Here is a 24,090-nt window from a genome sequence, read left to right as displayed (position 1 = left end):
TCAGAGAGTGGGTCGAGTACTTGCGTGTGGCATGTTCCACTGCAATCTCTCCGTGTGGAGGTAAAAAAGCACTTGATTTAATGCATCCTTCAAAGGACAAACAGAACGTGAAGTGAAACGAAATTTTTTGGACTGAGCCCAAAAAAAAAGATGTACGTCCTTTTTCCTTTTCTTTTGTTTATTTGTTCTTGACATAATTGAGGGTGTGGCTCTCTCTCTCTCTCTCTCTCTCTCTCTCTCTCTCTCTCTCTCTCTCTCTCTCTGTGCCCCACTGTCGTATCTGAGGCCGATGTAAAACATTTTAGTTTGTCCACACACACACACACACACACACACACACACACACACACACACACACACACACATATATATTATATATATATATATATATATATATATATATATTATATATATACATATGAGCACGTGTTTCACAGAGATAAGTTTCTTTTCTGACTCACGTCGGATGCGAACCCGGGCCTCTCAAATGAAAGGCCAGGGCGCTACCAACTTACCCACACAGTTCGTAATGTATTCACGAATCACCTCAGGCACAGAAGCACTTAGGTTCTGCTGACTTCTTTTATTATGACCTGTGTGGGTCAGTTGGTAGCCTCCCTGACTTGTCGATTTGGGAGTCCGGGGTTCGATGCTGCTTTGAGTCAGAAATGTGTTGATCAGGTTCATCTCCTTTCATTTAGCTTTTGCCTTCTTCCTTTCTCTCGTGTTCCCTCCCTTCCTCCCTCCCTCCCTTCCTTCCTTCTTTCTCTCTCGTATTCCCGCCCTTCCTCCCTTTCTTTTTTCTCTCGTGTTCCTCTCTTCCTTCCTTCTTTCTCTCGTGTTCCTCCCTTCCTTCCTTCCTTCCTTCCTTCTTTCTCTCGTTTCCATTCTCTCCCACCCTCCTTTCTCCCATTTCCACATCTGGAAGAATAAGTGTCACTACTGGGTTGCCGGTGTCACTGACCTTCACGTAAACAAAAAACGCCCTGGAAGGTAGTCCCTAGCTCTTTAACACCGGGTACTTAAGCCAGCAAGTAGGTCTAGTGCACTGAAGACGCCTTTGGTGTCAACATTTTTACTTGGGAATTACTTCCTGAAGTCCTGAATGAAACGGAGGTCGTGTATGTATGTAGAGAGAGAGAGAGAGAGAGAGAGAGAGAGAGAGAGAGAGAGAGAGAGAGAGAGAGAGAGGCTTTGATTAGGGCAAGGGTGTGGCATACGGAAACCCGATACTCTCATGGTACTCTCTCCTATACATACTCTATTGATGACGCGACGGTACGTCCCATGCAAGCTCGTTTACTTTCGGAGGTAAGGTCTTCCGGAGGTCCTCGTTTGGACCAACAAGCGAAGCTTTTTTCCTTTTTCTTCTTCTTCTTCTTCTTTTGGTCAGTTTTATGTCATCGTTTTTCTGAGGCACTATCTCTGTGTCATGATCGTTTTTTTAGGGGATAATGCCTCGTGTTTCTTTTCGAGTTTCGTAAAGTTTTTCATAGTCATTTTAGTCCCTTTGGAAAATGACAGAGTAATATAAAACAAGTAAAAAATGCGTCGAAGTTTCTTCGGCGCAATCGAGTTTTCTGTACAGCCTTTATAGCGTATAATCAATGCCACCGGAAATAAATATAGGTCTCAATATAGTGCTGTATGAACCTCGTCCACTAAAACTTTAAACACGGCCCGGTGGTGGCCTGGCCTATGTCGTTGCCAGAAGCACGATTATGGCTCACTTTAACCTTAAATAAAATAAACACTACTGAGGCTAGAGGGCTGCAATTTGGTATGTTCAACAGACCAATTTGCAGCCTTCTAGCCTCAGTAGTTTTTAAGATCTGAGGGCGGAGAGGAAAAGTGCGGACGGAGAGACAAAGACGACACAATAGTTTTTTTTTCCAGCTAGTACGTATTTTCAAACTTATTTTCTAAGCCTATCAATGGAACCTATAAATCTTTTGGGAAAAATTCTGACATTCAGGTTTTGTTTTCGAGATACCAATGCGGATCAGCAACTTCGTAAGTACCTGCTTTGCATAATTTTTACAGCTTTATTCTCTTAGGGGGGAAACCACTGAAGGCATCTGCGTATTGACAGATAATCTTGCTGGAATTCATGAATAGAAGGCAGACTCCCATGGACCGCCCCAGCTGCAACCCCACCCTCCATTCCTGGTACCCTCTCCTAACAATTGTTTCATCCCCGTAGGAGGGTAGTGCCGTCAGTGGACCGTATGCGGTGAACTGTAGGCATTACTTGAGGTTCTTTGCAGTGTGCCTTCGGCCCCTAGCTGCAACCACTTTCGTTTTTTTTTTTTTTTTACTGTACCTCCTTTCATATTCCCTTTCTTCATCTTACTTGCCACCCTCTCCTAACACTTGATTCATAGTGCAGCTGCAAGGTTTTCCTCCTGTTACACCTGTCAAACCTTTTACTGTCAATTTCCATTTCAGTACTGAATGACCTCATAGGTCCCAACTCTTGGCCTTTGCCCTAAATTTTATATCCAGTTTCGTTAGAAGACAGAGAAAGGAGTCAAAATTCTCTTCTTCAAACAGAAAAGAATCGGTTATTTCACGGAAGACTGAAATGGCGAGAGAAGAAATGAATTCTTCATAAAGATTCAAGAAGAAGAAGACGGTGATTCTGATTGGTTTCAGACTCGGAAATTCAACACAATACTGAATTCATGTTTCTTGTCCCTACTTAGGCTCTCTTAGCCAAGCTCCTGCCGCCCACCACCCCCCCCCATACCCCTTGCCACCCCCTCTCCTTCTAAAAAAAGATAATAAAATAAAAAAAGCAATAGAATTAGTATCGATTGCCATGGCGAAAGCCATTATGAGCAATCGCGCAGACAGACACGCAGACAGACAAGCTCTCAACGTACGGGAGAGTGATGGCCAGCGGTCAGTCAGAGCCCCGCCCCTCTCAGGTCAACATCGCCATAGTGCGTCGTCCGATAAAGCGTAAACTGTGACTGTAATATATTAGACTGGATTTGTGTGTTTATCGCCTGACTGGTTTGACAGTTCTTCAAGCCAGTGACTGTATCTGAGAAGCGTTAACGGTTATTTCTCACTTCTCAAGAGAATATAAAGTTCTTGAGACAAAATTTTCCATACCCGAACCACACGGCCCCGATGTTAAGTAAGTTGCCCTTTCCTTGTGAATAACGCCATGCTTCAAATTGAATGATGAAAGGTCAGAAATTTTAAAAGGGCCTCTTACTGTTCACAAATAAAAGTGTATTTTCTTTTTTTTCTTTTTTGTAGAAAGGGAAATACTTGTTTTTCTTATTGGAATGAAAAGTACTTTATTTTTTTTTTATATATAGAAAGGTAAGTACTTTGTTTAGTATAGAATGAAAAGCACTTTTACTGTTTATGAAGAAAACAATACTTATTTCTCTTACTTTAGAAAAAAGAAAAAGTATATACTTTATTCTTTGTCTAGAAAGAAAAGTACTAATTTTTATATAAAGGAACGTACTTATTTTGTGTGAGGCAATGTTATTCCTAAGAGTGTTTTCTGCCAGTATCCTAATATATTTATGACCGTATCTTCTCGTAGAAAGTGGTTGTGTCTTCATATATTGTTTATTGTTTTACTTATTTGTTCAGCGTGAATAATAATAATAATAATAATAATAATAATAATAATAATAATAATAATAATAATAATAATAATAATAATAATAATAATAAATGTGTGGCGCCGTGGAGGAGTGGGTTAGGTCGTCAATAGACTTAAGTCAAGTTAAGCAACATTGGGGCTGGTCAGTCGTTGGATGGGTGACCGCTCTCCTCGGCGTTGATTCCTTGGGAAAGGATCTTTACCATAATTTCCTCAGTCTACTCAGCTGTAAATGAGTACCTATCCCTGATGGGGTAGGGTCCAGCTATGGGTTAAATAGCAAAACTCAGCCATGATGGAAAGAAATGAAGGAATAAACGACAACGACGTAAATGGAACCTCTGGCAACAGAGGAGCTTCGTCCGGCAACCAGGTATTCAACCCAATTGTAGGGGAAGACGGTCAGGTACTTGGAGGTCGTCATCCAGCAACTGATCACCACAACGACAGTAATCAACAGCCTGAGATTGGAGCTACAGAGGCAAAAAAGGAAGAAATGGACAAGAGAAGAAAATAAGGAAATATGGAGATGCTACATCAGAAGCAACCCGACGGAGAGAGGATATAGAAGAAGATTGGTCAACATCTGGAATGAGAGGAATAACACCCCCCAAACAGAGCAGAGGCTGGCAGACCAAGTAAGGAACATAAAGAAAAAGAACTGGCTCTCCCCAACAGAAAGAGAAGAACTGGAAAGGGAAATGTCACACGACAACGAATTACACGAAGACGAACTGAGAGACGATGCCACAGAAGACGACAGGGAGGATGAGGTATCAAACAACGACACACGAAGAAACACCGACGAAGTAACAGAGAGGACGGATGGTAGAAAAGATTAGACAATGGATGGAGCCAGATACAGAGCGAACAAAGATCCCCTCCATGAAAGCCTACAACACCAAGAAATTAAGGGAGAAAACAAGTGAGGTCAATGAAATAATGGGCCTAATACACACCACCAGTATCACAGAAACAAATAACTTGACATATGCAGGAGCAAGATTAGTAGCAGAACTGATGGGGATTCGAACACCAACACCACCGTCACAACCAACCCAACAGAAACCAAAACAGCAACCTCCTTGGAAAAGGCGCCTGGAAAAGCAAATCATGGTGATGAGATCTGACTTGAGTAAACTGAAAGAGATGGCAGAAAAAAGGCTAAGAAGCAAGAAAACAAGGGAGGAACTCAACGAGAAATACAAAGTACAAGAGAGGGGACTAAACAACACAATAGAAGATGTAAAACAGAGGCTTAAGGCCAAAGCACACAAGATTCAACGGTACATGAACAGGAATAAGGGATACCAACAGAACAAACTATTCGGAACCAACCAGAAAAGACTATACAGCCAACTAGGGGAAGAACAACCACCCAGAAATTCCTGAAGCCAAACCAAGTAAGAGACTCTGGGAAAACATATGGAGCAATCCGGTATCACACAACAAACATGCAACATGGCTCCAGGAAGTCAAGGAAGAAGAAACAGGGAGAATAAAACAAAGATTCACAGACATCACGACAGACACAGTCAGACACCAACTAAAGAAAATGCCAAACTGGAAAGCCCCAGGTCCCGATGAAGTCCATGGATACTGGCTCAAAAACTTCAAGGCCCTACACCCACGAATAGCAGAACAACTCCAGCATTGTATCTCAAATCACCAAGCACCCAAATGGATGACCACAGGAAGAACATCCTTAGTACAAAAAGACAAGAGTAAGGGAAATATAGCCAGTAACTACAGGCCTATCACCTGCCTACCAATAATGTGGAAGTTACTAACAGGTATCATCAGTGAAAGGCTATACAACTACCTAGAGGAGACAAACACCATCCCCCACCAACAGAAAGGCTGCAGAAGGAAGTGTAGGGGCACAAAAGACCAGCTCCTGATAGACAAAATGGTAATGAAGAACAGTAGGAGAAGGAAAACCAACCTAAGCATGGCATGGATAGACTATAAGAAAGCCTTCGACATGATACCACACACATGGCTAATAGAATGCCTGAAAATATATGGGGCAGAGGAAAATACCATCAGCTTCCTCAAAAATACAATGCACAACTGGAATACAATACTTACAAGCTCTGGAATAAGACTAGCAGAGGTTAATATCAGGAGAGGGATCTTCCAGGGCGACTCACTGTCCCCACTACTCTTCGTAGTAGCCATGATTCCCATGACAAAAGTACTACAGAAGATGGATGCCGGGTACCAACTCAAGAAAAGAGGCAACAAAATCAACCATCTGATGTTCATGGACGACATCAAGCTGTATGGTAAGAGCATCAAGGAAATAGATACCCTAATCCAGACTGTAAGGATTGTATCTGGGGACATCAGGATGGAGTTTGGAATAGAAAAAATGCGCCTTAGTCAACATACAAAAAGGCAAAGTAACGAGAACTGAAGGGATAAAGCTACCAGATGGGAGCAACATCAAACACATAGATGAGACAGGATACAAATACCTGGGAATAATGGAAGGAGGGGATATAAAACACCAAGAGATGAAGGACACCATCAGGAAAGAATATATGCAGAGACTCAAGGCGATACTCAAGTCAAAACTCAACGCCGGAAATATGATAAAAGCCATAAAACACATGGGCAGTGCCAGTAATCAGATACAGCGCAGGAATAAAGTGGAATGACGAAGGCAGAACTCCGCAGCATAGATCAGAAAACCAGGAAACAAATGACAATACACAAAGCACTACACCCAAGAGCAAATACGGACAGACTATACATAACACGAAAGGAAGGAGGGAGAGGACTACTAAGTATAGAGGACTGCGTCAACATCGAAAACAGAGCACTGGGGCAATATCTGAAAACCAGTGAAGACGAGTGCTAAAGAGTGCATGGGAAGAAGGACTAATAAAAGTAGACGAAGACCCAGAAATATACAGAGACAGGAGAAAGACAGACAGAACAGAGGACTGGCACAACAAACCAATGCACGGACAATACATGAGACAGACTAAAGAACTAGCCAGCGATGACAATTGGCAATGGCTACTGAGGGGAGAGCTAAAGAAGGAAACTGAAGGAATGATAACAGCGGCACAAGATCAGGCCCTAAGAACCAGATATGTTCAAAGTATGATAGACGGAAATAACATCTCTCCCATATGTAGGAAGTGCAATACGAAAAATGAAACCATAAACCACATAGCAAGTGAATGCCCGGCACTTGCACAGAACCAGTACAAAAAGAGGCATGATTCAGTGGCAAAAGCCCTCCACTGGAGCCTGTGCAAGAAACATCAGCTACCTTGCAGTAATAAGTGGTACGAGCACCAACCTGAAGGAGTGATAGAAAACGATCAGTCAAAGATCCTCTGGGACTATGGTATCAGAACGGATAGGGTGATACGTGCAAACAGACCAGACGTGACGTTGATTGACAAAGTCAAGAAGAAAGTATCACTCATTGATGTCGCAATACCATGGGACACCAGAGTTGAAGAGAAAGAGAGGGAAAAAATGGATAAGTATCAAGATCTGAAAATAGAAATAAGAAGGATATGGGATATGCCAGTGGAAATCGTACCCATAATCATAGGAGCACTAGGCACGATCCCAAGAATCCTGAAAAGGAATCTGGAAAAACTAGAGGCTGAAGTAGCTCCGGGCCTCATGCAGAAGAGTGTGATCCTAGAAACGGCACACATAGTAAGAAAAGTGATGGACTCCTAAGGAGGCAGGATGCAACCCGGAACCCCACACTATAAATACCACCCAGTCGAATTGGAGGACTGTGATAGAGCAAAAAAAAAAAAAAAAAAAAAAAAAAAAAAAAAAAAAAAATAATAATAATAATACATTTCAAGCCATAGTTGCTGTGTATTTCTCCCAATATTCTTTTAATCCCACGTTTTTCATGATGGCATCCAATGCTTATAAAAATGAACATTTACAATATTTGTACATCTACGTTCATCCTTTAATTGCTGAACTAAGGATGAACATATTGTGCAAATAACTTCCTTAGTAGTAGTAGTAGTAGTAGTAGTAGTAGTAGCAGTAGTAGTAGTAGTAGTAGTAGTATTAGTAGTAGCAGTATTAGTAGTAGCAGTAGTAGTCGTTTATAAAAGTAAGTTTTCATCCAGTGCGGATCTAGAAACCTTTCATTGGGGTACACTTTTTTTTCTCCATGACATCACCTTTATTTATAAATAGCATCACGTTTTATATACATCGTGATCAAAGTTATCATATATATATATATTCTTATATATTATAGATATATAATATATTTTATATATATATATATATATATATTACGTAGATATATATATAATAGATATATATACACATCTATATATATATAGTATATATATATATATATATATATATATATAATATATGATATAATATACATATATCGAGCTACAATGTCCTTTAATATCTAATTCGCTCTACCTCGGAATTAGTATATTTTCATATATGCTTAACCGAAGGGAATTTTTTCTCGATAATAGACTTGCCTGGACCCGGGCGCGAACCCATGGAGCCTTTCAATCCAGGAACGTCAGTGAAGCTTTTACCTACTACACCACCTGGATTTGAAAGGCTTCATGGGTTCGCGCCGGGTCCAGGCAAGTCTATTATCGAGAAAAAATTCCCCTTCGCTTAAGCATATATGAAAATATATTAATTCCGAGGTAGAGCGAATTAGATATTAAAGGACATTGTAGCTATCGACCTACAATGTCCTTTAATATCTATGAATCACGGAAATGTGATATGACTTATATAATATTATATATATATATATATAATATATATATATATATATATATATAGATATATATGTATGTATATATATATAATGTCTACTCACTCCAAAGTAAGAGTGTAAAAGGTTAACTACTGTTGAAGGATATCAGTTTTTACCATAATAATAAAATCAGCTTTATTTTATTATTTCAATCTATAAATTCATCACCATTTCGCCTCAAACCAAATTCATTATAGCGGTGAATAATCCATCTCGATTCCAGTGCTAAGCTTCATAGCCTAAATTTCATATTCCATTCCAATTCTCCATTATAGAAATGAAGCGCAAATGCACAGGGAGTTCATCCGCGAATCAGCGCTTAAAAGTATGAATGTGGCCCCTTACGCACAAACTACATCCTCAAGTTCCTAATTCAGTCCAATTCTTTGTTCCCAACTTAGTCCTATGTACGCATGCTTCAAGGTCATTCGAGGGATGAGAACCAAAAATCATTTGTGTTTAACCGAATCCACAGCGTAATATTCCTTCGCACATAAATATAAGAATAGTCCCCCAAAGTCTGGATGAGAGAGGTGAGTTGAGCCATGGTTTAGCCCTGTTTAAAGGTCCTAACTAGTAGAAATAGCTTAATTAATCAGTAAGATGTGCCTGTCCATCTTTCAGTTAACGAGCGAGGTCTTGTGCAAGTGGCAGTATGTCATAATGAAGCCTGAGAAACAAAATAGCATAGTCTAGTATCGGTTCATCTTGCAATATTCCTTAGGCCTATATATCCTAAACCTCCTTATGAACAAGTACGCTCTAAATAGACACTGCCCTGTAGAAATAGATAAATTAATCGGGAAAATGTGCCTTGCTTTCTTTCTGTTTACCTAGGCAGTCTGCTGCAAGCGGCAACAGGTCCTAATGAAGCCTGGGAGCCAAGATATTACTCTAATATCGGTTCGTCTTGCAATATTCTTTAGGCTGATCCAAAGTCTTTCTTATGAAAAAATACTCTTCTACATTAAATTAACCTGCCAGTCAGGTCAATTTAATTCAAAAGACTCACAGTTTTCATGTTAATAAATCCTGTTAAGAAAATTAGCTGTTTTTAAAGACTTTTGGTACGTTAGACGAAGATAAAAGACAATCTCCATTTAATTACGTCAGGACAAACTATAGGTTTCAGCTCCGTCAGCGCGAATAGGAAAAGTGCACCACGACGATGACGAAAGACATGTCAGAAACCGTGTTTTTTTATATTTTTACGTGTTTTTTTTCTTGAGAGAGAGAGAAAGAGAGAGGGGTGGGGGGGATAGTTTTGCCAACAGGTGATGTTCACGCTAGGGTGTGGTTATCGAGTTGTTGTTGGTGCTATGTCTGTTGATTAGGATAGCCAAAGGGTTAGGGTCACGCTACTTCGCACCTCCCCCATCCCCATACCCCTTTCTCTCTCGCTCTCTCTCTCTCTCTCTCTCTCTCTCTCTCTCTCTCTCTCTCTCTCTCTCTCTCGTCATCTCTCTCTCTCAGAACTCGTCCTTTCGTGTCCACCACCCAGCCACCCATTCACTGCTCACCAAGCAAGCAAGCTTTGCGTTTGGGACATTACACTGATTAATCAGTGTCCTAATGGTCCTCTCTCTCTCTCTCTCTCTCTCTCTCTCTCTCTCTCTCTCTCTCTCTCTCTGACCTTTCCCGTTCAATTAGTTAACGAGGAAAGAGATTTTTCCTTTGCTCTCTCTTGTAGACCAACCAATGGATCAGACGAGGATGTAATCGTACTTTAGATTTCTGGTAGGGGAGCAGTTTGCAAGAATGAACTCGGTGTAATGCAATCAAATAGTTAATCATATTGTTATTAATATCTGCTTCTTTACTGCAGTTACACACAACGCTAAACTACACACACACACACACACACCACACACACACACACACACACACACACATATATATATATATATATATATATATATATATATATATATATATATAATGTGTGTGTGTTTCAATGATAACCACCTCCCTTACATATAATTGATTCCCTCTAGAAAGAAGGTTAATTGGGAGCGTCAAATTCTCTTATACCACTAAAGTGCTATTATTATTATTATTATTATTATTATTATTATTATTATTATTATTATTATTATTATTATTATATTACAAGTGTCCCCATTCCATTAAACGTGACGTAGTACCGGTTGACTGTGCAGTGCCATCCATAGATTGTAATAGACTGTATGTATCCCTGAAAAGGCTGTTTAGCATAGTTTATGCCCAGACTGATGAAAGAGAAATCTTGCTATTATTATTATTATTGTTATTTTTTTTTTTGGTCTATCACAGTCCTCCAATTCGACTGGGTGGTATTTATAATGTGGGGTTCCGGGTTGCATCCTGCCTCCTTAGGAGTCCATCACTTTTCTTACTATGTGCACCGTTTCTAGGATCACACTCTTCTGCATGAGTTCTGGAGCTACTTCAGCCTCTAGTTTTTCTAGATTCCTTTTCAGGGATCTCGGGATCGTGCCTAGTGCTCCTATGATTATGGGTACGATTTCCACTGGCATATCCCATATGCTTCTTATTTCTATTTTCAGGTCTTGATACTTATCCATTTTTTCCCTTTCTTTCTCTTAAACTCTGGTGTCCCATGGTATTGCGACATCAGTGAGTGATACTTTCTTCTTGATTTTGTCAATCAACGTCACGTCAGGTCTATTTGCATGTATCACCCTATCTGTTCTGATACCATAGTCCCAGAAGATCTTTGCCTGATCGTTTTCTATCACTCCTTCAGGTTGGTGCTCGTACCACTTATTACTATTATTACTATTATTATTATTATTCCAGGATCGAGCGTTAAAAATCTTTAAAAATTCCACAGAACTGACCAAGAAAATGCTCTAGGATTCGCTTGTCAGTGTAAGGTAAAATTGAGAGCTGGAGAAAGTTTAAGAAGAAGTTCTGAGCCACATGGAAAGAGCCCAGAGGGAAGAGGTGAATGGTATAAAGAAGAAGAAGAACTAGGAAATAAAAGAGGAAGGAAAACGAGCCTAACTGAGCCAAGAAGAACACACAGCTGAGAGCCTTCAGGTCTCAGAGAAGCTCGATAACCTAAATAGCACAGTCTTGTATCGGTTCATTTGGAATATATTAGGGGTACGGGACATTTTAGGGGTACGGGACATTTTAGGGGTACGGGACATAGGGGTACAGTAAAGGTCACTGAAGCATCAAAGAAAGTACAAGAAGCAAGGTTAAGATGGTATGGCCACCTGATGAGAAGAGAAGAGCAACACATGGCAAGAGAAGTGATGGACGTGGAGGTGGATGGAGCATGAAGGAGAGGAAGACCTGAGACCAGGTGGAGGAGAGATTGCATTAGAGATGATATGAGGGAGAAGGGAGTTTGGGGGGAAATGACACGGGACAGAGGTAGATGGAAGAGGCTCATTAAAAACGGCGACCCCGAATAGGGATAAAGCTGGGAAGAAGAAGAGTATGTTATAATATTCCTAGGCTGATCCCAAGCCTTCCCCACGACTAAGTATACCCCTCATAATTAAATGAACCTGCCATATCCAGGCTAATTCAATACGAAAGACTCGCAATTTTCATGAACAAGTTCAATTTCCTTGACGTTAATCAATTCTGTTTAAAAAGCTATTTGAAAAGACTTTGGGTCACGAGAGATAGAAAAAAAGAAAGATAAGCTTTCTTTAATGACGTTAGGACAAATTGGGTTTCAGCTTCTTCTTCCTCTACTTCTTCTTCTTCTTCATTTCCAGGAAAATAAAACCCACATAATTAATCCTACCACTGCGGTGTAAAAACACAGTAAGTAAAAACATTGTAAACTCTAATCAAAAGAAGTGGACCACCAACGTCTCCTCCTACCTGTTCCCCACCTTCTTTACCACCCCCCCCTCCCCTACACACTTTTTTCCATTATCTCACATCCGTACGGCAGCATTCGAAGGCAAGCAAGCCAGGTGACGTGAATGGGCCGCAGCCTGCCGTCTGTTATTGACGGGAAATATATCTTCGTGGTGTCGCGGTTATATGGCTGTGGGTGGGTGGCCCTGGCCATGCTAGTTTGGTTATATAATAAGGTCTGTTTGCTTCCTCATGGAACATACAGTCATATACAGCCTTTTATTTCCGGTTGTCCTCATGGAACGGTCATATACAGCCTTTTATTTCAGGTTGTCCTCTTGGAACAAACAATCGCCCTGTATCTTTTATTCCAGGGTGTCCTCATGGAACAGTCACCCTGTACCTTGTATTCCAGGCTGTCCTCATGTCACAAAGTCATCCGCCCTCCTTCTTCCATTCCAGGGGCGTGCCCAGAGAGACTCCATGAGCGCCGCAGGGGAAGAAGACGATGCAGCCGCCCATGGCAACCGAGCAACGACGACAAGTCCTCGGTCTCGAAGTCCTGTCATGGGCGTGGCTGGTCTCATGAGGGACCAAAATAAGGTAAGAGCAGCATGCGATACGCCACGTGACCTACTTCCTTCCTTGCTTCCTCTCTTTTTCCTCAGTTGCTCTTAGCTGGGCTGTATATGTAGTAGCTACATAGTTCGTTTCGACAATGTCACGTCAGTAACGAAATGATCCCTGGACACGAATCAGGAAGTCGAATTTCGAGTTTCGTTTTAGTTTAAGTTATTTTCAAGTTTCGCTTCTCGCCTCCTTTTTCTGTTTTTTTTTCTTCTTTTTTTTTACCGTTTTGTATTTTCGCTTTTATTCCTTAATATTTTTTTTTTCTTAAATCACTGAAACGCGTTTAATGCATTTCTAAGTTAAGGTTCTTCATTCATTTTTCTTTTTTTTCTCTTTTTTTCCACTTTTATTCCTAGACAGTTTTCTTGGAATTTTTGAAGCCCGTCTGTTGCTAGTGGAGACTAGATTAATTTTTGTTTTGTTCTGAAGTCATTCTTTCACGTATTGAAACTTTTCAAATGCTTGTATATATATTAAATTTTTTCTGTTGTTAACGTTACTTGTGCTTATAAACATTCTTTTTGGAGTTATGAATTAATCTTTCAATAAACTGAAACGTTATTAATGCTCCCAGTTCTTATTTTTTTAAATAATTTTTAATATACTGAAACGTATCTTATGCCTATAGATTTATTTTTTGTTCTGAAATGACTTTTAATATTCTGAGACGTATCTTATGCTTATGAATATTTTTTCCCTAAAATTCTTTTAATATTCTGAAACGCATCTATGCTTATAGATTTTTTTTCTGGAAAAATATTTTAATATACTGAGACGCTATTAGTGCCTATAAATATTAATTTTTCTTCTGAAATTATTTTTAATATTCTGAAACGTATCTATACTTATAGATATTTTTTTATTGTTCTGGAATAATATTTTAATATACTGAAACGCTACTATTGCCTATAAATAGTCATTTTTATTCTGAAATAATTTTTAATGTACTGAAACGTGTCTAGTGCTAATGAATAATTGGGTTAGCTTTTTCTGTATTCTGAAATACGTGTTTAGTGTTTGTGAGTACAAGCCTATTTTTGGATCTTTCAAAGACAGTGACCCCCGAAGGCTTTAATTAAGCAGGTATGTACGTATTCACCTTTGCGGCGTGTGATAGTACAAGCTCGTTGGGGATGACGGTAAAAAACAAAAAAGACTGTAAATGTCATAGAAATAATGACCTCCAAGAAATGTTAGTCCTGGATAACGACCCATCTTTCTCTTGCATTCTTGAGAAATTGAAAAGAAACCCACAAAGTTACTGTGTATAACGTGTTTACCGATAAGTATTTACATTTTATTTTATTTATTTTTATATTTTTTATAAGTAAACACGTTATACGCAGTAATTTTGTGGGTTTCTTTTTCAATCTTCAGAAGGAAACTGAGAGAAGTTTTTGTTTTATTCTTGAGAAAATTCTGAAAATGCCGTAATGCTTTCAGGGCTCGTAAATATTAGGTAACTGGAACTAAATTGAAACGTTAGTGACCCAAGGTAATGTGCTATCACTATAATTGTTAAATTAATAGTTTTTAACTTTAATATTAATTATAATTTAAAATGATTGAAGTTACTTCTGAGGAGAATTCAACGAAACATTATATATTGAGTTACTATTACTATTATATCAGTTTCCATTTATGATTAACTCATTGCGCATGCTCCAGATCCAATGAAGATGGCTGCCCCCAATATGTTAATTCCGGTCGTATTAACTTATTTTAGGATAATTTTTCTAAATTTTCCATCTGATTAAGCTACTTTCAGAGGAAAGTTTCGTTACTTTCGGTCACAATAAGTTATTTTTAGAATATAATTTAATTACTTTCCGTCAGATTAAGTTATTTTAAAGTAATGTTTTTTTGTTACTTAATTTAGATGGCTGCCCCCATATATGGATTAGGTTAATTTCTGTTAATTTCGCTCGCATTAACTTGTTTTAGTTTTTTTCATCAGATTAAGTGATTTTAGAATATAATTTAGTTACTCTCCGTCAGATTAAGTCATTTTAAAGTAATGTTTTTTTTTCTGTTGTTATTTATTTTAGAGTAATTTTTTTGTTACTTTCGGTCAGGTTAATATATTTCCCATATATTAATCCAAAAAACAGCAGCAGCAGCAGCAACAGCAATCCACGGGTGCTCCCGAAGGAGGGCGCAGAGGTTCGAGCCCCGCCGGTCCTGGGACGGGGATTTTAAGGCTCGATCCTGCCAAGCCTCGGAGATCCTCGGCAGCTTCGGTGGAGTTCAGGACTGACAAGGTGCGGATCATAATGACGAACTTACTCTTCGTATTTGTTCAAATGAGAGTCGTAATTATCGCTTTGATTATCACCTTAAGTATGAAAAGTTCCTCGTAGTACGAGTGGTTTCCGCGTTCGGCTACCAATCCGGTGGTCCGAAGTTCGATTCTCGGCTCGGCCAACGCGGAATCAGAGTAATTTATTTCTGGTGATAGAAAGTCCTTTCTCGATATAATGTGGTTCGGATCCCACAATAAGCTGTAGGTCTCGTTGCTAGGTAACCAATTGGTTCCTAGCCACGTAAAAATATCTAATCCATCGGGCCAGCCCCAGGAGAGCTGTTAATCAGCTCAGTGGTCTGGTAAAACTAAGATATACTTAACTTATCTTATGTTATGTTAATAATTTAGTATAGATATCAAATCTGGGTATTTTTTTAACAAAGTAGAAATTCAACATCTTTTATGTTGAATTCCAATCAAATTTGACTGTATCATTGGTTCACCTTCAGGGAAAATAATTATAGTTCTTTATTGTTATTGTGGATTCATAAACAATGTAAGAAGTGTCAAATGTGCTAAAATCGTGGTATGCAAGTTTAAAATTCTTGGTGAAATTATGTATGTTAAAATAATGTCCTTTGAAAATAATGTTAACTTTATCCATACTCGTGACAACTTAAGAATGAAGTGTATCTATATATATATAGATATATATATATATATAATATATATATATATATATCGTAGTCCCTATTGTTCAAGCAATTCTAAAATCAAGTCAGTTCATTAACTGGAAAAAAACGCTAGTGTATAAATGAGAAGTAAATCAACCAAAAAACCTTATTCATACACATCAATGCCTTTACACTGAACATTAATTAATTAATTAATTAATTAATTTGTTAATTTATTTATTTATTCATTTATTTATTTATTCATCTCTCAGGATGACCCGTCTTCGCCTTGCCCAAGTGACCGTTTGAGCGTGACCTGGGCAGATGGGGACAGGTCAGTGTCAAGCGACGTGGCTTCGATGATGCCCAAGACCTCCGTGTCACCTGACCGTCACTCGGTCAATACCCTCGTCCCAGGTCAGTAGAGTCCCACGTCTGTACCCTTTGATGTCGTCTTCTCAATCAGATGTCCAACTTCTCTAACTTTTTCCCAGTCTCCATCACTCATTTTAAATCCGTAGGGGGTAGTTAAAGAACTGCATCCACTTGCAGCCTTGTAGTTCAACCGCTCTAACTCACCTTTTTTTCCTCTGTCTTGAGCACTGAGTGGCTGAAAGTACCCCAGTGATTGGTTTTATAGCCGAATTTTTTTATAAATCAGTCATTAACTCACTTCAAATCAAGTATTTCATGATAGCCCATTTCGCAACCGACTGAGAACAATGTGTTGTATATTGTAAACACATTTGTATTTGCAATATACACAATATTTCATATTGTAAAAACATTTGTATTCACAATAGACAATATTGTATACATAGTGTAGGCTTGTAAGTACATTTCGTTTGCACGTAGGTGACTGACAGTTACAAAAAAATTACAAACCAAAACTACAACCCAAGATTTCATTGACAGTTTGTGGCAGCCTTCTTGAGGAGCCGCCTGAAGATGAATTTAGCGTCAGCGTCTCGGCCATCCTCCAAAGGTCCAACTCCAAGTTTTCGAGGAGGAGCACCAAGAAGAGGAAAAAGATGAGGAGCACTTCCATCGCGACGAATAGCTCAGGAGAGTAAGGCACTCTGCTGAATCTGATAATGTCTTCCGAAACAATCTTTCAGTTCTTTTTGCATCAAATTGTGCCAGTGTGAACCTTACACTTTTTTTTTTTTTTTTTTTTTTTGCAGAAACTAGAACCTTCATCTTACTGCACTCACCCTTTGATAATATTTTTTTTATTCTCTTACTTCAGGACAGTACCTTACACTTCTTTTTTTCTTACTGCACTCATACTTAAATACTATTTTTCCCTCTTCAGGACAGTAGCTTACACTGTTTATTATTATTATTATTATTATTATTATTATTATTATTATTATTATTATTATTATTATTATTATTATTATTATTATTATTATTATTATTATTAAATATTTTCTGCAGAAACTGAAACCCGGTTTCTTACTGTATACTCATCCTTTGATATATTTCTCTCTTTCTTACTTCAGGACAGTAGTAGACTTGGAAGGTTCAGCAGCTGAAGATGTCGAGGCAACACTGAAAATCCACAAAGAAGTTCTTGCCGGAGTTAGTCAGCAGTGCTGGCCTATAGAGAGGTAATAACAGGCTTCTGCGTTGTCCCTTGTGCAGGATTAGGGTACTAGAAAACTTATATTTGTTTCATTTTTTCCCCCCTGAGTAATGCCCTGTGTGTGTGTGAGATGTAAGGTTGCATGCGATGTGTACTCCACCCCTAGGATATACTACACATACGCATAACCTGTTAACACACTTATACAACATATACTCTATACAAAATTCTGGCAGAAAGGTTTCCCATTACACCTTTCTATCAATAATATTAGTAAGTTAGTTCGTCACTGATTGTCATTTTTTTCATGGCCTTTTAGAAAAACTTCTTTTAAGATTAGTTTTTGATAACCTTATGGAATCTCATTAGTGCTAACGTAACTTTGTGGGACGAATTAAACAGTTGGAGCCAATCATCTCAACTAGGACAGGTATCAGATTCAGTATATTAGCTTCCATCATTCATGAGATTCGGTTCTTTTAAAAAATGCATTCATCCGTTTGATTTATCACGCAATACTCAATTCATCCACTACAATATAATGCGTTCAGAAATTATGTGATTTCCAACATTGTTAATTTAATTGTATGAGCTACTAAAGCATAGGATCGTCTCGGAAATTAAATTGTTGAAGTATATTTATGCTAAGATTTAGTCAGACGATTTAGCAGTGTATTTAAAAGGAAAATAGTTATTAAGAATATTAATTCCATTTCCATCTCAATCAGGAAACTGCGACTCGTCCAGACCTCACGTGAATACATCAAGAAACACGAGGGCGAAATGGAAGAGAGACTGGCCCAGTCGTCTAGCACCAAGGACGTGCTTCTCAGACACTTCATTAGATTCAGAAGGGTATCTATGCAGAATGTGGTTGGTTACAGTTGTTCACTTTTGAGGACATGCTGCTTCTACTACTTGTCCTATGTTATCACCTGGTTCTTCACCTCGCTGTAATCTTGTTGCTTTGTGATTTAGTTCCACATTTTGCCAGACCCATTCTGCAGGTTGACAATCTTGACTGAAATGCCACAGAGTTTTCTTAAGGGTTCATTTTTCATTGTTCGTCCTCATCCTGATCCTCTTTTTAATTCCTGTACTCTAAGATTTGTCATAATTAAAATTTTTTTTTAATTGTACTTCTGTTTTTCCATAGACCCCGTTGCTGTAGTGTCTACAGGCTAATGTTTTATATCTTAAATTTTATCACAGAAGTTTTCAAAGTGAATTGTCTTTTGCGTTGCAGTTCGTACGTACCAGCATCCAGACAGTGTACCAGTGGATCACTGGGTTAGAGCTCTGGCAGAAACGGATCAAGACGATAGAATCGCATTTCGGATCAGCTGTTGCCTCCTATTTCACCTTCCTCCGTTGGGTGCTCGGGCTGAATGTTGTTCTGGTGGCCGTGTTGGCAGCGTTCGTCATCATCCCTGAGGTAATTGGCGAGTTGCTCGACTCCTGAATAAAAAAAATGGTGTGACTCAATATATTGCAGTGGTTACAGTTATCATAACGCTCTGAAAGATTGCCTTCAGAATTTCATTGTTTTTTTAGTACAAAAGGTATGATGAAATCTTTTTTAAACTGTAACAGTCATCATAAAAGCACTAATAATTATCTTCAGAATTTAATTTGGTCTTTTGGTGCGGAAGTTACGATGTAATCTATTTCAGTGGTTAAACTTAGAGGTATCGTAACTCATGAAAATATCAATGCTTTTTGGATCCAAAATTCGTTATTAAATCTATTTCAGTTGTTCATTTTCATGTCTTTAAAAAATATCAGATTTATTGCTTTTATGGTACTACGTTTCAACACTGAATATTGCCTTCAGAATATCATTGTTTCTTTGGGTATACAATCCTGTCAGTCAAGCAGAACGACTCTCTCCACTTCCCCTGAGGATTCACAAAAATCACAACTGTTTCCCCACCCAGTTTCTAGCAGCAGATCGCTCCAAGGCGGGAGGGAGGAAGACCTTGCTGCCGACAGACGTCCTCACTGCCTACGACTTCAAGGTCATGTGGGATTTCGAGGGAATTATGAGGTACTCGCCCATCTTCTACGGCTACTACAGCAAAACGCCGAAGACCAGGGAAGGATATCGCCTGCCTCTTGCGTACTTCTTGGCCACGCTGGGTGCCTACGCTTATAGCTTTGTTGCCATACTGAGGAAGTAAGGAGTTATTACACTCTCTTTACTCTAGATTACTAACTTTAAATTCATGATTATTATTATTATTATTATTATTATTATTATTATTATTATTATTATTATTATTATTATTATTATTATTATTATTATGGAAAAACTCTATCGCGAGAGTATGTATAATGTTCTAAAGGGTTCACAATAATAAAAACTGTTAAGAGTCCGTGTATAATTTTTATAACTACAAAAAGCTTTCGAACCCTTCCCTGGGTTCATCTTCAGTCCAAATAAACAATTAGTTACAACATGTACTTAGGTGAATTTAAAAACAAGAGTCGTTGACACCGGTCGTTAGCTCGTTAATGGCTCATCACATTCACCTCAGTACATGTTGTAAGTTTGTAACTAATTGTTCATTTGGACTGAAGATGAACCCAGGGAGGGGTTCGAAAGTTTTTTTGTAAAGTTTTAGAAATTATGCACGGACTCTTAACAGTTTTTATTATTGTGGACCCTTTAAATCATTATTATTATTATTATTATGCAGAGGATGAACCCTCTTCAAACGGAACAAGCCCACCACAGGGGCCACTGACTTGAAATTCAAGCTTCTAAAGAATATGAAAGAATGAACAGAAGGAAATGGGAAATACAGAAAGAAAGATCAGTTATTGGAAAGGGACAAAAAGAATATAAATTAATGTTTCATAAATGAGTAATCTGAGTAGTATGTGCCACAAGCCATTTTGTCACTGATGTGAACTAGAGGCCTAGAGTAGATCCTATAAATAATCGTGTATATAATAAAGTATTTTGAGTATGTCACGAGCCATTTTGTCGTTATGTAAATGACAAATAACTGATGTACCATTTCTCAGGATGGCAGCTAATTCCCGTATGTCGAAGCTGTCAGAAGACGAGGAATTCACCTTCGCTTGGCGGCTGTTGGCAGGCTGGGATTTCACCATTGGCAACCTGGAGGCAGCTCAGAACAAAGTGGCTGCCATTAACACAGGTCTCAGAGAAGCGTTACTCGAAGCTAAGGAATCGGAGAGAGAAGAAGAGAGGTACAAAAGTCCTTTTTAATTGTTCCTCACTTTCCTTCACCATCTCCTAACAATTGTTTCATAAGGCAACTGCAAAGGTTTGTCCTCCTGTCGCCTTTCAATCCCTTTACTCTAAATTTCCACTTTTCAGCTTTGAGTGCCCACATCATTGGGTCCCCAGCGCTTGGTCTTTGGCTTGAATATTCTCTCTCATTTTTCCATCAGTTTGTTTACAATTTGGTTACGGTTTATATTACCTTCTTCTTCTTCTCCTAATTAAAAAAAGGAAAGAGGATATATGCCCCAGGAATCTTAAACGTAAACCTAAACAAGAACCTACGTAGCACTTTATGGCTTAGGCCCACTAAACATTTTTCTTTCAACTGGAAGACCCGATCGTCCAACTGAAAGAGAAAGAAGACAGTTTCCCCTGGAATCTCAAACATAAATAGGAACTTAGAAGAACCTCATGGCTTAGACCTATAGTACTGATCATCTTTCAGCTGGAAGATCCGAGCGCGCCGACTCCTCGCCCACCTGATCGTCGCCGCTCTCATCGTCGCCAGCGCCTACGCCGTGGTGCTCCTCGTGAAGAGATCTGAGGACGTCGGCGTAACGTCCTCTTGGTACCGCCAGAACGAGCTGACCATCATCCTGACTCTCATCTCCTTCGTGTATCCGAATCTCTTCGATGTGAGGTTCCTGAAATGGATTAGATTCCATAAAAAAAATGGTTAATGTTTAACAGAGTAGTAACTAGACCTAAACCTGTGGGTTTCCTTAAATGATTAGATTCAGTTTCTTTAAAAGGCAGATGTTTGTCAGACTGGTAACTAGACCCTAACCTTTGTTTTTATTGTAATTTTTTATTTTTATTTTTATTAAAAGGCTTATATATTTATCAGAATAATGACTAGGCCTTAGCAATATTTTTCTCCTGTAATTTTATTATAAATGCAGATTTCTATCAGAGTACTGACTTGGTCTAAGCCATTTTTTCCCTCGTACAACTTTACTTAGAAAAAAAAGGAAGATACATGTCAGGCAGTGGCTAGACCTAAGCCAGTTATTCTCGTGCGGTTTTTTTATGTCAAAGTAGTGGTTTAGACCTAAGCCAGTTTCTTTTCTCGTTGCAGTATTTTTTATGTCATAGTACTGGGCTAGACCTAAGCCAGTAGGTTTTCTTTTTCGGTGCCAGTTTTTTTTATGTCTTTTTTTGAGTTAGTGGCTAGACCTAAGACAGTTGTTCTCGTGCAGTTTTTTTATGGTCTTGAGTAGTGGCCTAAGGAACTAAACCAGTTTTTCTCGTGCAGTGTTTATGTCATAGTAGGGTGCGCCAGACCTATAGCCATGTTTTTCTCGACAGCTTTTTTTTTATGTCAAAAGTAGTAGGCTAGGAACTAAGAGTCGCAGTTTTTCTCGTTTATGCAGTTTTTTTATGTCGATAGAACGTGGCCTAGAACGCTAACGGCCCGTTTTTCTTGTGCAGTTTTTAATGTCCATAGTAGTTGAATCTAGAACCTAAAGCCAGTTTTCTATTTTTCCTCGTGTGCAGTTTTTTATGTCATAGTAGGCGGCTAAGGACCTAAGCAGTTTCTCTCGTGCAAGTTTTTTTTAGTCATAGTAGTGGCTAGACCTAAGCCAGTTTTTTCGTGCAGTTTTTATGTCATAGTAGTGCCATACCTAAGACCAGTTTTTTTCTCGGTAGGCAGTTTTTCTCGGACCTAAGCCTTTTTTTCCATTGTCAGTAAAGTGGCTAGACCTAAGCAGTTTTTCTCGTGCAGGGTCTTTTTTTTTTATGTCATAGAAAGTGCTAGACCTAAAAGCCAGTTTTTCTCGTGCAGTTTTTGTTTATGTCATAGTCGTGCTAAGACCTAAGCCAGTTTTTCTCGTGCAGTTTTTTTATGTCATAGTAGTGGCTAGACCTAAGCCAGTTTTTCTCGTGCAGTTTTTTTTTAGTCATAGTAGTGGCTAGACCTAAGCCAGTTTTTCTCGTGCAGTTTTTTTATGTCATAGAAGTGGCTAGACCTAAGCCAGTTTTTCTTGTGCAGTTTTTTTTTTATGGTCCATAGTAGAGGCTAGACCCTAAGCCAGTTTATTTTCGTGGCAGGTTTTTTTATGTCTGAGTAGTGACTAGAGACTTAAGCCAGTTTTTCTTGTGCAGTTTTGTTTTTTTCTATGACATAGTAGTGACTAGACCTAAGCCAGTTTTTCTCGTGCAGTTTTTTATGTCATAGAAGTGGCTGAACCTAAGCCAGTTTTTCTCGTGCATGTCAGAAGTGGCTAGACCTAGCAGTGCGTTTTTTTATGTCATAGAGTGCTAGACCTAAGCCAGTTTTTTCTCGTGAGTTTTTTTATGTCATAGTAAGAGGCTAGACCTAAGCCAGTCGTGCAGTGTCTGATAGTACTAGACCTAAGCCAGTTTTTCTGTGCAGTTTTTTTATGACATAGAAGTGGCTAGACCTAACCAGTTTTTCTCGTGGAGTTTTTTTATATGTCATAGTAGAGCTAGACTAGCCAGTTTTTTCGTGGTTTTTTTTTATGTCTAGTATGCTCTTAAGCCTAGTACAGTATGCAGTAGTGCTAGACCTAAGCCAGTTTTTTCTCGTGAGTTTATTATGTCATAGTATGGCTACCCTAAGCGTCTTGTGGAGTTTTTTTTTATGTCATACTAGTACTGCAAAGACCTATCCGTGTTTCTCACTGTTTTTTTTTATGTCAAAGTAGTGGCTAGACCTAAGCCAGTTTTTCTCGTGCAGTTTTTTTATGTCATAGAAGTGGCTAGACCTAAGCCAGTTTTTCTCATGCAGTTTTTTTATGTCATAGAATTGGCTAGACCTAAGCCAGTTTTTCTTGTGGAGTTTTTTATGTCTAGTATGGCGAGCCTTTTTTAAGCTTGTCTGCTGGAGTTTTTTTTATGTCATAGTAGTGGCTAGGACTAAGCCAGTTTTTCTTGTGGCATTTTTTTTTATTTTTCTCTGAGTATGGCTAGACGCCTAAGCAGTTTTTGTAGGGGTGGCGTTTTTATGTACCAGTAGTTTTTTTTGGCCTAGAATTTTTTAACCAGGGCTCGTCACAGTTTTTTTTATGTCAAAGTAGTGGCTAGACCTAAGCCAGTTTTTCTCGTGCAGTTTTTTGTATGTCATAGTAGTGGCTAAGACTAAAGCCGTTTTTCTTGGTCAGTTTTTTTTATGTTAAAGTATGTCTAGACCTAAGCCCAGTTTTTCTCGTGGCAGTTTTTTTTTTGGTCTAAGAAGTGGTGGACTAACCAGTTTTTTCTCACAAAGTTTTTTTTATGTCAAAGTATGTTACCTAAGCCAGTTTTTCTCGTGCAGTTTTTTTTATGTCAAAGTAGTGGCTAGATCTAAGCCAGTTTTTCTCACAGTTTTTTTTTATGTCAAAGTAGTGTCTAGACCTAAGCCAGTTTTTCTCATGCAGTTTTTTTTTGGTCATAGTAGTGGCTAGGACCTAAGCCAGTTTTTCTCGTTTTTGCAGTTTTTTTTA

The 24,090-nt window shown here is 38.7% G+C and overlaps 1 protein-coding gene across 1 annotated transcript in view; it reads left to right on the top strand.

Annotated features, from left to right (window-relative positions):
- Window positions 1–24,090, top strand: part of LOC135201689 (transmembrane channel-like protein 2) — a 72,963-nt gene that overhangs the window by 35,502 nt on the left and 13,371 nt on the right. The window contains exons 2-11 of the mRNA XM_064230837.1: window positions 12,714–12,854; window positions 14,993–15,142; window positions 16,073–16,217; window positions 16,716–16,869; window positions 17,306–17,413; window positions 18,117–18,243; window positions 18,635–18,823; window positions 19,326–19,564; window positions 20,419–20,607; window positions 21,090–21,279. Of these exons, the coding sequence (XP_064086907.1) occupies window positions 12,714–12,854; window positions 14,993–15,142; window positions 16,073–16,217; window positions 16,716–16,869; window positions 17,306–17,413; window positions 18,117–18,243; window positions 18,635–18,823; window positions 19,326–19,564; window positions 20,419–20,607; window positions 21,090–21,279 (1,632 nt within the window). The remainder of the gene's footprint in view (window positions 1–12,713; window positions 12,855–14,992; window positions 15,143–16,072; window positions 16,218–16,715; window positions 16,870–17,305; window positions 17,414–18,116; window positions 18,244–18,634; window positions 18,824–19,325; window positions 19,565–20,418; window positions 20,608–21,089; window positions 21,280–24,090) is intronic.

The sequence above is a fragment of the Macrobrachium nipponense genome, chromosome 28 (genome assembly GCF_015104395.2).
Source record: "Macrobrachium nipponense isolate FS-2020 chromosome 28, ASM1510439v2, whole genome shotgun sequence".
Taxonomy (NCBI): domain Eukaryota; kingdom Metazoa; phylum Arthropoda; class Malacostraca; order Decapoda; family Palaemonidae; genus Macrobrachium; species Macrobrachium nipponense.
This window is presented reverse-complemented; position numbering and strand designations above follow the sequence as displayed.